Genomic DNA, 15,650 nt, shown 5'->3' with positions numbered 1-15,650 from the left:
TGTACAGCCCTACTCAAAAGCCAGTCCCATCCCTAATTTAGGTGGATCATATGATTAGAAATAGTGTATAAAGAAATGCTCACCCTCCAAACTACTTCCCACAATATGCTCCACCTGAATTATATATTGTCATGACTTTTGAGCCCCAAGCTTTAAATGTAATTTTAACATCTAATGGTTTGAGTGAATTTCACATAATAATCATGGTACGCTTCCTAAGAAATCAATGGTGGACGCCTTTCTCCCAACTATTTTCTTTGATATGGTGCATCTAAATCAGTAAGCTTGATTTTCTGGTTGTGGTCAATGGATTTCATGGTGGGCCCCATAAAAAATTGGTCTGCATCCCTCTCACAATTGTTTGATGAGATTTTTGGGAGGGAACTGCCTGCAGCACGGGCACGGGTTGGGTACTGCCCAACTAGGACCTCGCTAGAGATGGTCAGTCATGTCAGAGGGTTTTGTGGGCCCCACCGTGATATATATGTTTTATTTGTGTCGTCCATTTGTTTTGACATATTAATTTACTGCATGAGCTAAAAAAAAGGAGATAGATCAAATCCTCAATTGGACCACACCACAGGGATTTATAGCCTACCGTTGAGAACTGTTACAGGCCACAGAAGTTTTGGATCAATTTGATATTTATGTTTTCTGTTCATACAGGTCTATATGACCTTATGAACAGGTTGGATGGAAAATAAACATCACCCTAGGCCTTAGGAAGTTTTTAACGTTGAGAGTTCAATCCCCACAGCTTCATGTGGTTGGTCCACTTGATCCTTCAATGTACCTCCTTTTTGGGATCACACCTTAAAATGATCTTTCAAAATAAATAGAAGGTGTTGATAAAACATATAGATCATGGTGGGCTCCATGGGCTTGACCATTCGTCACTACCTAGGTCTTGGTGGGGACAACCTCCCCATCTTAGTCATAGTCAACTAGGAGGCACAACCTACCCATTCTAGCTAGTCAAGGGGACAACATCCCCATCTCAGTCATAATCAACCAAGGGCATAGCCTGCCCACCTTAACCAATCAAGAAGACAACTTCCCCATCTCACCCGTAGTCAACCAAGGGCACAACCTACCCACTCTCACCATCCAAGGGCATGATTTGCCTGCTCAGCCTTCCAGCCAGGGATGCAACACGTCCACATCAGTAGCCCACCACCAAGAGCAATGATATCATGCATCCAACCATAAGCAAATGGAGTCCATCCATTGGACCATGAAAAGGAAATGACCAGTCCTAGATTTGTTTGATATCCAAGTGTCACAACCAGCTGAGGAGTTAAAAGAACTCCAATGCATGGTAAGTGACCCAGGAGGGACAAAGTACAACTCTAACCCTGATCCTGACCCCAACTAGGCGAAGGAAATAGTCATCAGTTTAGTCCATGATCCTCCACCCATCTCATCAACTTTAGTCGGAAGGGTTGGGAGTCTTAGTTGGACTTTAGAACCCATGACAATTGAATCAGCCAGTGAGTCATCTAAGGGCATCAGTGCGATAAAAAAAATGCCAATTTAAGTAGCATTCGGGATCCAAAGCTAAGTCAGCCTCAATCTTGGTTTGCAATGCCGACCTATTCTGAATCCCTTGGAGCTAAAATTTCAATATATATATATATATATATATATATATATATATATATATATATATATATATATATAACTTTCAAAATCCAAAAACATCTAATATTTCAGCTTTACAAAACATCAAAACATCCATGAATCTTTCAAAACCTACATGCAATAATCTGGCTAGTTCGTCTATGGAGCCACATGAATTCATGGTTGATATATACGATTTCAACATCAAGTTAGACTTTGAACTCATGGCTCTAGACATAGTCCAGGATGGGGAAGATGATGACACAACTTCTGAGCTAGATGATCTCCTTAAAAAGTTTGAAACCAAGGCTAACGTTATCGTAGACGACTTCAAGATTATAAACTTGGGAACTTCTGAAGTTCCTCGGGAAGTGCGTGTCGAACAATTGTTATCTCTATAATACAGGTAGAATATGGTAGACTTCCTGGCTCTGAGGTTGTCCAATGTCGCGTTCCCATATGAAGGCATGCTTGGACTTGATAAAGAACTTGTAGTGCATTACCAGTTTACTAAGCCTAAAATGAAGACAATTAAATAAAATCCGAGAAAAACGAAGCCAGAATGGACTCTTAAGGTCCAAGAAGAAGTCATCAAATAATACAATGAGGGATTTTTTGTAGACTCCAAGTACTTGAATGGCTCGCCAACATTGTGTCAGTACCAAAGAAGGATGGCAAGGTTCGAATGTGCATCAACCTCCGAGACCTCAACAAAGCCAGTCCTAAAGATGACTTCCCCCTACCACATATCCACATGCTGGTTGACAACACTATAAGGCACAAGATCTTCTTAAATTCATGGATGGATTCTCGGGCTAGAACCAAATCAAGATGGTTGTAGAAGACTGTAAGGAGACTTCATTCATCATACCATGGGGGCCATTCTGTTACAAGGTTATGTCGTTTGATCTAAAGAATGTCAGGGCTACATATCAACAAGCAATGACGGTCTTATTTCATGACATGATGAACAAGGAAATGGAAGTGTACATAGATGACATGATCGTCATATTTCGTACGGTTGAAGGATACTTTGTAGACCTGAAGAAGCTTTTTAGTAGGTTAGAAAAGTCAATCTCCGTCTAAACCCTAAAAAATATGTCTTTGGTGCGAGCAGAGGTAAACTTCTCAGCTTCATAGTTAGTAAGGAAGGCATTAGGGTCGATGAGAGAAAGACAAGGGCTATTATGGAAATGCCTCCTCTAAGGAATGAAAAAGAAATTTGAGGCTTTCTCAGAAGGATCCAGTACGTCAGTCGCTTCATCACACAGATCACTCCCATCTATGAGCTAATATTCAAGCTCCTATGGAAGAATTTGCTGAAAGAATGGAATGAATATTGCCAATCTGCTTTTGATAAAATCAAGAAATACCTAATGAATCCCCCAGTTTTAGTGCCACCAACTCCTGGACGACATCTATTGTTATACATATTAGTAGCAACATACACCATTAGCTATTCCTCAGTCAATATGACAAAACGGGAAGAAAGGAACAAGCAATATATTATTTTAGTTATAGGTTCACCGACTACAAGACTCGGTATATTCAGTACTCAAGAAAAACATTTCTCACCCTAGTCTAGGCAACTTAGTGAATTAGGCAATACATGATTGCATATCCTATCCTCTTTACTCGTATGGACCCATTCAAGTACTTATTCAAAAATTTGGCACTCACAGGAAGGATAGAAAAGTGAATATGACTTCTGTCTAGGTTTAACATCACCTATGTCACTCAGAAGGCAATTAAGGGACAAACTCTTGTCAATTATGTATCTGGCCACTTGTTACTAGATTACCAGCCTTTGAAGACCTTTTTCCTAAATGAGGGAAGCCACAATCTTAGGTATAAAGAAGCTACGAGTATTCAAAGATTCACATCTTATCATTAACCAAACCAATGATGATTAGAAAAACCAAGGATGAGAAGTTATACTGTATCACATATATCTCGAAAAATTAGTCAAGAAGTTCGAAGAAATCACCTTCTCACACATGTCAAGAGTGAATAACCAATTCGCTCCCCACCCTAGCATCAATGCTAGACATTCCTAAAGGAGCTTCAGAATGGGAGCTCACAATAGAGATCCAAGAAGAGCCAATCTTCTGCCTACAAATAGAAGAAGTTAAAGCTGCCCCAAGTAGTAAACCCTAGTACACCGATATTAAGTGTTACATCAAAAGCCAGGAATATCCGAATGAAGCTACATTAACCGATTGTCGAACCATCTAACGTTTGGCGGGACAGTTTACGATAAGTGGCAAAGTTCTCTATAAGTGATCCTTCAACTAAGTCCTTCTTCGATGCATGGAAGAAACCGAAGCTGTAAGAATCATGGAAGAACTCCACGACGAAGTGTGTCACCCACATATGAACAAGCATATGATGGCAAAGAAGATCTTACGTCTCGGCTACTAATGGATGACAATGGAGATAGACTACTATTAACATGTCAAGAAATGCTTTAAGTGTCAAAAACATACAAACCAAATTCATGTCTTGGCATCAGAATTATACAACCTGACTACACCCTAGCCCTTCTCTATGTGGGGTCTCGATATCATTGGAAAGGTGAACTCGAAAGCTTCAAATGGCCATGAGTATAGACTCATGGCAGTCGATTACTTCACCAAGTGGGTAGAAACAACATCTTATGCCAATATAACAACATCTCATACAAGTTCATGAAGAATAATCTCATCAACTGATATGGAGTTCTACATACCATTATCACTGACAATGGGACACCCTTCGTCAATAAGAAGATGGATGATTTTCTCGATAAATTCAAGATTCAATGACATCGATCTAGCCCTTATTGTCCTCAGATGGGTCAAAATAGCTAAGAAGACACTCGTCAGAATACTCAAGAAAATGGTCAAAACATATCGAGACTGGTCAGAGATACTTCCATATGCACTCTGGCCTATCAAATGACTATATGATCTATTGCATGCGCAACTCCTTTCAAGCTTATATACGGAATCTAGGTAGTTCTACCAGTCGATATAGAAATTCCATCACTACGAGTATTGTTGGAAAGTAGAGTTGAGGAATGGGAGTTGCAACAAGTCAAATACGATCAATTGTACATTGCAGACGAAAAGCACATGTGTGCACTAAGTCACTCCCAATGCTATCAGAAAAAAGATCATTTGGGCTTGCAACAAGAGAGTCCGAAAGAGAAACTTCAAAGTGAGTATCATGGTCATAAAGAGTGAAAATAAAGGGTCAAATCAAATAAGAGTGAAAATAAACAAATAATAATAATAATAATAATAAATTAATTAAATTAAATTAAATTTAAAAAAAATTAAAAATGAAATTTATATAGGACATTTGCAAAAGCCAAAGATCTACGATGTACGTCTAATGGTCTGCAGCATGCTATAAATACAAAAAGTGATCTAAATAAAGGGTTAAATTAAAAAAATAAAAAATAAAAAAAGGAAGAGGAAATAATATAGGACCTTTGCAAAAGCCAAAGATCTACGATATACGTCCAAAGGTCCTCCTAACCATTACCGGAGTAGAGAGGTCTTATCACCCATCTGATTTTATGGTTAAGATGGCCCTAAATCATGATCGATGGTTTGGATCATATAAAGAATAGGTCAGATGGACATAATCTATAATTTATTATTTTTTCATTTCTCTCTCTAAAACTCTTGGAGTTACAAGATACCATCCCATCCCTATTTAAAGAGAATGGCTGGAGTTTGGGTAAGGCTGAAAATTTATCCAGTCTCATCCGAACCTCACAATCTCTAGTTTGAAGTCCAATTTAAACCTCAGAGTTTGAAATTCAATTTTAAACCGCAAAGGGAAATCAGAAAGGATAAATGAGGAAAACTTATATGGGACCCATCCATTAGTGGTTGATCACTAGTGGGCCCCATAGGCCACGTCCAACACATCAAGCATTTATGAACTTCATGCCCGTATAGCATGCACCATACACCGGACCAACATCTCATCTGCTCTTCCATGGATGGGCCACTTGCACAAAATTGTTGTGATTGGGCTATCCTAACCATCTTTAAAATGAACCCTCTTCTCACTAAACGTCAATAGTTACTAACTTATGATGATGCAAGCAGTGTGATTATTGGACTATGGACAATTCACTACCAAATGAACAGTTTTGATCTCATTCACTTATGCCCCATGTAATCCATTGACTAAAGGCACTGGTTCCACTCCCGTTATATACACTGCAAATGTTTAATGATTGAACCAAACATAATTAGAAAAACTCACATATGCTTCAATGATTGAAGATTTTCAATGGTGGACGGGATAGTGCCAAAAAGCATATTGTTTTTTAGGACTCTGTAGAGAAAGCATAAAAGTAATATGAGTATGTCATTTTAACTTTCTAGGCATGAATGAAAAAAGAAAAATATAATCTAACAGATTAGTATTACTACACATGCTGAGATCATATGTCCTTACAAGATGCGTAAAGATGTCATATTCACAATAAAATTCAACGAGGAGCTCCCATTAGACACGTCACTGAGGCTCCTGTACGAGTACATGCATGGTTAGTTAAGGCCACGTTTGGAGAAAAACAATTCACGATTTTCAAGAGTTTTACTTTAAAAATCAAAATGATATTTGCCTGGATACAAAAGAGCTACTTCTTTCCTGTAGAACACAGGAGATCCCACTCCGTGATTTTTGGAAATTCTACTTGGGGTGTGTTTAGTTTCGCCAAATGTCATGAAATTTCACAATGTTTGGTGCAACCAAACACACTCTTAGAGCACAAATTCCAATATCAAAATTTAGTAATGTGAAGGAAGACTATAAGAAGATTATTACAAGTTAATGAACACTGACACTCACAAATAGTTCAGTGAGGTCAAATTAGAAAAACTGGATGGTATGGGACCCTCGAAAGCATTGCCTTGCATACCCCTGCATCAACATTTTCAGCATTACAAATACTCTTTAAAGAAGCATACCATGGCATATCAAGAAAATGAGATCTGCTAAGTGCACTCACTATGCTACTCACATAGTAGGTCCCACTTGCAGGTAAAAAAAAAGGCCAGTTGTCCACATTTAACGTACACGTGTCCCACTAGATGACCGATCATTGAACATGGTGGAAATTCCTATCCACATTCAGAACAGCATGTGGCACCAAACCTACTTTGAGTGTGGATAGAATTCCTGTCCACCCACCAATGGATGGTGGGAGACTTTGTTACGCAATCCCATGCGTACCAAATGAGAAAGATAGGAGTTATTATCAGTATAGAACTCGTAAGTACTAGCTTACAAATAAGTGAGAGCCCAACTCCCAATGAAATCAGGTATTATTCCTGTGAAGTTGTTATCAGATGCCGACCTGAAATCCAATCATATTTTCCACCGCAAATGCGGATATTATTAAATCAAGGGATAAGAAAAGATAGACATGGCATACAAGTAACAAAAATTGAACCATCCGAAATCATGGGCCCCACAGTAGATGGGTCATAATCCAAAAATCAGATCAATCGAATGATCCTGAGCTCTGGATAATAGGCATTAGGATCTGTTGTATTCAGACCATTGTGAATTTTTCCATTTTAATGCCCATTGGATTGCACACCATAAGTTGTACTAGTGTTAGTTCAAGAGAAATCAAAGGTGGGGCCTACGATTTTGATGGCTTCCATGGGGCTTATAATCATGAGCTCTTACAAGGCATTCAGATTTCTCAAGCGGGCAAATGTTGAAGGAATCTGGCCGCTTAGCCCGCAGCTATCAATGTATCTGTGAAAATCAAGCATAGATCATGAATCCAGTTGTACAATTTCTTATGCTATTATCAGTTAGAGGAAAAAGTAGCTGACGATTGAGTTGAATTTTTCAAATGGTCAAAGCTGTTAAAATGGCTGAAAGGGTACTTTGAAAAGCCATGTAAATGCAAACAAAGCGTCCAGGGAAGGGAATATTACTCATTCCAACAACCACTCAAGGCTAACATTTTGCTGCTACCATACCATCGTTAATAATAATAATAATAATAATAATAATAATAATAATAATAAATAATCACTATTCTCATGGTGGATCCCACCTGTAAGAAGGTTGGATGTAATTCACTGGGTGGACAGTAACTTATGATTCAGCTGGTTGGACTAAAAAGCTTCTCAGAAAGAAAACTTAAAGAAAATAAACGGAAAAAAAAAATTACATATTAATCTCTATAAATTGGGTGGCAAATTTGAAATTCCAAATGCATCATATGATATTTCTGAAGAAGAATAATTAAATATAATAATAATAATAATAAGAGAAGTTACAGTATTTGCAGACTTGTCAAATTCCCCAGCTCAGGTGGGAGCGAACCAGTGAAGTTGTTTGAGCCTATATTCCTGAAAATGAAAAAATAATAATTAATTAATTAATCATTTCATAACCAAAAGCACCCTGTTTTGGCCTGAAATCAGAACGATAATCTTCATCAATTTTCCGTCATTTGAGAACTGGACACACAGATTGAAGTATGCTAACTTGTGGTGCAGCCAAACCTTTCCCGCCAACGTGTTGTTTGTGCAGAACATCCGTACCATGCTAATGTCAGGTCCTATGATGAAGGGGAGCGGATTGGGTGCGGCCTGCCCCACCCAAGATGATGAGGTCCTTACCCTGAGGCCATATTGATGTATGTATTCTACATCCATGCCATCCATCAGTTTGACAGATCATTTTACGGCATGAACCTAAAAATGAAGCAGATCCAATTCTGAGGTGGACCATACTATAGGAAATGGTTATGATTGACCATTAATGGGCGGCATAAGTTTTGGATCAAGCAGGTTTATGTGACCTTATCAACAGGTTACATGGAAAATGAACACTATGGAAACATTATAGCGGCCCTAGTAAGTTCTTAATAGTGGAGCCTTTAATCATCATTGTTTCCTACGGTGTGGTCTGCTTGAAAATTTGGATCTTCTTCAATTTTAGGCTCATGACTAAAATGATCCTAATCCGCAGATGGATGGTGTGGATATAGATTACATACATCAAGGTGGGCCCTGTGGTAAGGGCCGCACTGTCCTGGGTGAGGCTGGGGCCACACCTAATCCACCCCTTGATGATGATGATCATCTAGCTCAAACAATCAGATGGGTCCGTCATTAGGTTGGCCATGCCTAGATGTTGAGTCGCCATCGCTTATCCACTCATTCCAACGGTGCAGCCCACCCGTTGACAGGACACGGATTGCCGCTCGGACGGCCAGGCAGGGTTCTGAGGGACCCACCGTGATGTAAGTGTTTTATCCACGCCGTTCAACTATTTTCTCAGCTCATTTTAAGGCATGAACCAAAAAATGAGGACGGTCCAAGGCTTAAATGGACCACAAAGTGGGGATTTAACGTCCACATTAAAATTTTCTTGAGAGCTGGAGAAGTTTCGGATCAAGCTGATATTTGTGTTTTCACTTCATCCGCATCTAAATGACCTTATGAATGGTTGGATGGTAAAATAACATCACGTTGGCCCTTGGAAAGGTTTCAACGGTGGTTGTCATTATCAGTGCAGCTTCCTTTGGTGTGGTCCATTAGAGCTGTTTACCTGTATCATTTTTAATATAACAACTTAAAATGATCTGAGAAAATCATTGAACGGCGTGGATAAAACACTTACATCAAGGTAGGCCCCACAGAGCCCTGCCCGGACGGATAATCGTCCGGGCGGGGTAGGACGCAATCCGCGTCCCTGTTGACAGGTCTGGCCTGATTTCTGTGCCACGTATCTTCATGGTGGAGCCTACCATTTTGAATGGTGTCGATTCCCCAGTGATATGTTGGCTGGTAAGACGTGGCTTCATAACAAGATGTACTACACCACCTGAATGATTCAGACCGTTCATCTAGAAGCTCCCACCGTAGATGGCCCATCTGGAGAAAAAATATATATATATATATATGTCCTCGCCCATTCATATCAGCAATGATGATCCCCAACCAATGAAATTATTTTCATAACCAGCTTATACTATGAAAGATTCTAGATGAACGTTCTGGATCATCATGTGCTGAGGAGAAAGAAGGTACAGCTGGGAAGAGAGTTTGAGAGCTATGGGCATGCGCCCAGCAACTCTACAACATAACTTACAGGTAGCTCAATCCAAACCGTCCAAACAGTGAGACCCACTGACGAAAGATACATCCCTCTAAGCAGATTGATTAAATCATCCTGACCTTTGATCAATTTGTATTTTCATTTCAAACTATTGACTATTTTTCATCTCAATCTCAACCATCTACTAGTGTTCATCAATCAATCAGCCAGTGAGAATCATCTGTCCAATGTGGGTTTTCGATGACCCATATAAAGCAGGCCCATGATGCTTGACGTACATTTATGCCACATGTCCCATGGTGGTGTGTATGCATATGATCATCACAATGCCTGAGGAAGATAGAGAAAGTCCTTCCAAGCGGTTTGGTAAGGTCAATAACATAGGCATCGATGGCCCTTGTAGTGTCTCAGGCACGGACGAATGTTTATGAACTTCCGATCACTAATGGTGATCTAGTATAATTTTAAGTAGTCATGTATACTTATTTTTCTAGCATGGATAAATGGAAAGAGATTCATTAAACCCGAGACGATGAAAATTTCATCTCCGACGAGAGATCATAGTGATGGGATGAATCCTAACCGTTCCTGTATAAGAGTTCTATGCAGTTCTCAGGAGCGGATTGCGTGCAGAGTAAACGCCTTATGGCATAGTGAGTAAACTCTGTGTGGCTACTATGGATGTATGTAATAAAATAATGATTTTATAAAATATATTTCAAATAAAATATAATATAATATATTATAAAGTTTTGTAAAAAAGTTTTTTTGGGGGTTTTGAGAATAGTCCCACATGGGAAAGGGAAAAAAAGATTTTGTAGTTTAAATGAAAACAATGGAATACTTTATTATTTGCCTACATAGTCCATGGACCATGGAACTTGCGTCTGGAACACCCGCGTGCGTGCACTCGCGCTCAGTCACGGGTTCGGTGTGAGGGTGTGGGTATGGGCAAGTGAGGCAGTGTGGCTGTAGAGGCGCACGTCCGCATCGTGTCGCAGAGGGTCGCTCCTTCGCGACCTTACGCGAACCGGAGCGAGACGTGTGCGAGTCGCTAAGGCGGATGGCTGTTTGGAAGAAAAACTAAAGGACTGAATGAGAGTCCCTCAGTATATATAAATGTTGAAATATGACTATTGCAGTAGATGTGTAACAGCTGTTCCATAAGTGCAGAAATCATGGTATAACTACTGCATGGATAGCTCAACAGCTAGAAAATGGCTAGCCAGCTCTCACAACGGTCAGCATGCAGCTGCTGTTATGAGTTATGCACAACAGTCAGAAAACAACTAGTTTTTCAATAGCTAGAATTGGCTTAATGGGAGTTAATTCCATAGACCATAGCCCCCACCCACAAAAGCCTATATAAACAGGGCTTGGATGGGTTTCTAAACCATCACTCAACCCACTCCAGCAGACCCATATGAACTGAGCTATAGCCACTCCTCTCGTATACTCCAGTGACTCCAACAACAATAGTAAGGTTAAACCATTGCTTGAAAAACAAACCAATAGTGTGATTTAGAACGGTTCAACTAAACCAATGGCTGAAGAATTAGAAGAATAAACCAGTGCGGTGGTTTTACTCAGAAATCTTCTTATCTTCTTTCTTTTTAGGATTTTTCTTTTTTTCTATATTTCTGCCAGACTTTGTAATAGAGTTCCAGTAGTGGGCATTCGTGTTTTCTAAACGCAGACCCACATCAGGCTCGTCGTATCCTACAAGCGATTTGCTTGTAACCTTTCAACATACTCAATTCACTTGAGTAGGGGCAAATAACGCTTTAAGGACAACGTCCCAAACGTGCTTCATCATGTCCTTATTTCATATCATTTGGATTTTCAGTTTTCATATTTTACAGAAAAAATACTATTCTGTAAATTTTTGTAACAATGTATGTGTCTTATCCATGCAATTCATCCATATTTTCAAATCGTTTTAGGATATCAATGCAAAATTGAAGTACATCCAAAGTTCTATTGGACCACACCAGATGAAACGGTGGGTATAATCATTTCCACTGTTGAAACCTTTTTAGGGTCTACAGGGATGTTTATTTTTCATCCAAACTTTCCACGAGGTCACAGGGAGAGACATGGATGAAAGTGAAAAAACAAATATCAACTTATTTAAAATTTGTATGGCTCCCCAGAAGTTTTCAATGGTCGGCGTTCAATTCACTCTGTTTACTGTGGTGTTGTCTACTTGAGCTTTGGATATATTTAAATTTTGGGATCTTGCCCTAAACTTAGATGATAAAATGGATGGCCGCTGTGGATAAGACATATACATAATGGTGGGCTCCACATAGTTTACTCAGTATACTATCTGCCTCTACGGTTCTCTCTTTAGAGTACACGTGACCAACATGTGGTGATCAGTACTGTTGATCATGTAAGCATCCGTGGGGATGAGCTATAAGCCAAATTTCAGAGTGATTGCATAATGGTTAAACGTGACTGCTAACCATTCCTTTTATAGGCCACTAGTCAGACAGCTAAGACAGTCCGCTCCCCCATATATGGGATGGCCCGATAGGACAATGGTTCCGATCACAACATCTTTGCCACGTCCTACATACTGGCATTCCCCTTTCTAAAAAATGGTGCACAAAATTTACTAAAATCTGATCAATGATTTCTGCACTACATCCTTAAATGGTTAGGATCATCCTGTCATTGTAATTTTTCGTCTATAGTCCATTCATGGAGCCTTACGATGAATAAGTGGTTCAGATCATCACACACTTCATTATGAAGGATATCTTACAAGGAGATTAGATTCCGAAGGTTTCCCAGCTCTTTGGGGATGCTCCCTGATATGGCATTCATTCCAACGGAACTGAGAGAGAGAGAGAATAAAAATAAAAATTCAAAGCAAATGTTAGAGTCATAGTAAGTTGCACCATAAATCAAACCCATATATCTCAATCCGGACAGTCCAAAGTGTGCCCCATCAGGCTATATGTAAATTTGATGGTGCAGAATAAGGTATATATATATGTGTGTGTGTGTGTGTGGGATGAATTTGGTTGCAAATATAACCTACCATGTGATGTAGATTATCTTATAATTCATCGATAAATACTAGGGTGATTGCACCAATAAAATGGTGCGGGCATGATCCTTGTCTTTCATGTGAGGGTCCCACGCTATAGTTTCAGACTATGTGAGAGTTGCTATTTAACAAATACAACTATCCAATCATATGATCAAATCGATTGTCAGCCCATAGTGGGACCCACAAAATGAAAGGTTGACTATCCTCATACCTAGCTGGACTTGCCAAACCATAATTTTGAACATCCACACGTGTATAGAGCCATGTCCATCTCTACACAAGCACAGTTTTGAACATTGCATAGGTGCGTAGATCCGACCTTTCTATAAGGTGGACCTTACTGATTAGATCTTCTGGATCAAAAATCAGGTACCTTTACTCTTCAAGTGGCCAGTGTACAAAACAAACTTCTAGCTAAATCAATTTTTATCCAGCCATCCATTTGTTGTGTGTCGGCCCCAGCTGTAAAAGGCCTTTCCATCCTACACGTATGCCATTGTGGGACATGTGATTGCATATAGACGGATGAGATTTGTATTCTTCGTTTGTTGTGCCCTCGAGATCAGTTTATGACAGGCCAAATGAGGCTGATCAGATAATCCTAACCATTCAACTGGAGGCCTCCAACGGACGGTTAGAAAGAAACTGCTCAGTTTTCAAAGTTCAACGGTTGGAAAATTACCTCTCACCGACTTCAGGAATCCATAATTAAGACGGTCAGCAGATGGTTAACCAGTTCCTAGCCACCAATTGGAGGCATTGATTGTACTTTTATTTATAACCGTCTATTCCCATCCTCAAAAGTCCTTGAAATCGTTGGTTACGATCATACAGACTGCTATGGTTTGTTTTGGCACGGCACATTTCATGCGAGGGCCAACAGATAGGATAGATCATGTATGAAAATGTAAAGCTTTTTAAGATACAACTGATTGCACCGGATTCAAACTACTGTAACAGTTAACCGCCCCTTTGAAAGTGGTGATGATTCCTTCGGATTCCATGTGGTACTCATGTGGAGCTATCCAGACCATCCAAATTGTGGGAAAACTGTGGATGGAGTATATATCTAAAATCCAGATGATAAAGTAATCCTAGCCGTCCAAGTGATGGTCACCGGGTGAACGATTAAAATTAAATTAACGAGTGTTCCAAATTCAAAGGGAAAAGTCAGATGGATCCTATCAAACTCTTGGTGTAATTTTCCCCCCGTGTATGCTGCATCCATGAATGTTTCAGAGATTTGGATGGTCTGGATCGCCCTACGACCATGCCACGTGGACGGTTAACAAGTGATAAGTAATAGCAACAGCAGATATTAGACTGTGGGAGAAATTCCAATACTTACAGGAAGCTCAAGTTCCTTAAATTGCCGATGGATGCTGGCAAGGGACCCGTCATGTAATTTTCTTGGACATTCCTGCAATATATACAGAGAACACTTGTTAACGGTCGGAAAATTAGATCTCACCGACTTCAAGGGGTCAACACTGTTACAGTTAAGTGGTGGTGGCTCATTCACATACCATGTGGCACTCATGTGCAGCTATCCGGACCATCCAAATTGTGAGGAAACTGTGGATGGAGCATATATCTAAAATCCAGTTGATAAAGTAATCCTAACCATCCAATTGATGGTCACCGGATGAACGATTAAAAGTAAATTAATGGATGTTCCAAATTTAAAGGAAAAGTCAGATGACTCCTATCAAGCTCATGGTATAATTTCTTTTTCCTTGTGTATGCTGCATCCACAAATGTTTCAGAGATTTGGATGGTCTGGATTACCCTACAGCCATGCCACGTGGACTGTTAACGAGTGATAAATAACAGCAACACGCCGTGGTAAAATTTTAGATACTTACAAGTGGAGCATGCTCGTTATGTTGCCGATGAACGCTGGAAAGGGACCCGTTATGTTATTATCTGACACATCCCTGCAATAAATATAGAAAACACTAGGTGATCACGTGTGACACGTGTACAAGATAAAGCCGCTCATCAGGTGGGGGCCCACCACATGAGTTGATCCATTGGATTTCTGAGCCAGGTAACAAAATGTGGCCCAATTGAGTGAACGTAGGACTCAGTAGGACTATGGTTAATAAGTTTAGCCTGGCTTTGCATGTAATAGACTCAAGGGTCAGGCCTGGCCCAAACATTGCAAAACCCGGGCTGAAGCCAACTCAAGGCCTGGCCCATTGACAGCCCGACCTGACCCGGCCAGATATTAAGAACATTAGGCTTGACCACCCAGCCCATTTACTAAACAGGCCCAATCTTTCAAACACGTGCTGAGTCCCGACTCACTTGCACTCTGCCTATGGATAGATGAATCAGATGAGTTAAATGCGACTTGTCTGAGTTATTTAGACTCAGTCCAACCCATCCAGTTCGACACCATGAGTCACCCCGGACTGGGGCGAGTCAGGCTGATTCACTTCCAACTCAGGTGACTTACGACTCAACTCAAAAGCAGATGAGTTGGAATGGTGGTCTAGCCCAGTATTGATTTTATACCATTTTTCACATATACCACATGGGTATATATATAAACACTCTCTTAGTCACTTTCTTACATTTTTCTTTTCTTATCCAACCAACCGCGCCTAAGCTCCTATCTCTCTCTTTCAACGGTAATGTACTTCTATCTAAATCTAATTTTTGATTTTTTATTTTTATATAATTGTTTGAAAATAGAAAAATTACAAATATCAAAATTGAGATTTGAGATTTTGAAGATTTGATTTGAGGGTTGGGTCGGAGCTAGGTTGGGTCAGGAGCAAGTTCGCCTTAACTCGATTTACTAGCTCGTCTCAAGCTTGCCTCAAAAGGTTTGTCAAACAAGACAAGCTCTAATGGTAAACTTGGGGGT

At 39.9% G+C, this 15,650-nt stretch overlaps 1 protein-coding gene across 1 annotated transcript in view; it reads right to left on the bottom strand.

The window, feature by feature from the left end:
- The window catches only part of LOC131220930 (probable LRR receptor-like serine/threonine-protein kinase At1g56130), a 91,326-nt gene that overhangs the window by 61,417 nt on the left and 14,259 nt on the right, over window positions 1–15,650 (bottom strand). The window contains exons 6-14 of the mRNA XM_058215878.1: window positions 14,641–14,712; window positions 14,124–14,195; window positions 12,485–12,556; window positions 7,926–7,997; window positions 7,321–7,392; window positions 6,914–6,982; window positions 6,475–6,546; window positions 6,079–6,150; window positions 5,884–5,955 (exon numbers count right to left, since the gene is read on the bottom strand). Coding sequence (XP_058071861.1) covers window positions 5,884–5,955; window positions 6,079–6,150; window positions 6,475–6,546; window positions 6,914–6,982; window positions 7,321–7,392; window positions 7,926–7,997; window positions 12,485–12,556; window positions 14,124–14,195; window positions 14,641–14,712 — 645 coding nt within the window. The remainder of the gene's footprint in view (window positions 1–5,883; window positions 5,956–6,078; window positions 6,151–6,474; window positions 6,547–6,913; window positions 6,983–7,320; window positions 7,393–7,925; window positions 7,998–12,484; window positions 12,557–14,123; window positions 14,196–14,640; window positions 14,713–15,650) is intronic.

Source organism: Magnolia sinica, chromosome 12 (assembly GCF_029962835.1).
Source record: "Magnolia sinica isolate HGM2019 chromosome 12, MsV1, whole genome shotgun sequence".
Classification (NCBI taxonomy): domain Eukaryota; kingdom Viridiplantae; phylum Streptophyta; class Magnoliopsida; order Magnoliales; family Magnoliaceae; genus Magnolia; species Magnolia sinica.
Note: the sequence above shows the minus strand (reverse complement) of the source record. Positions and strands in the feature narration are given on the sequence as shown.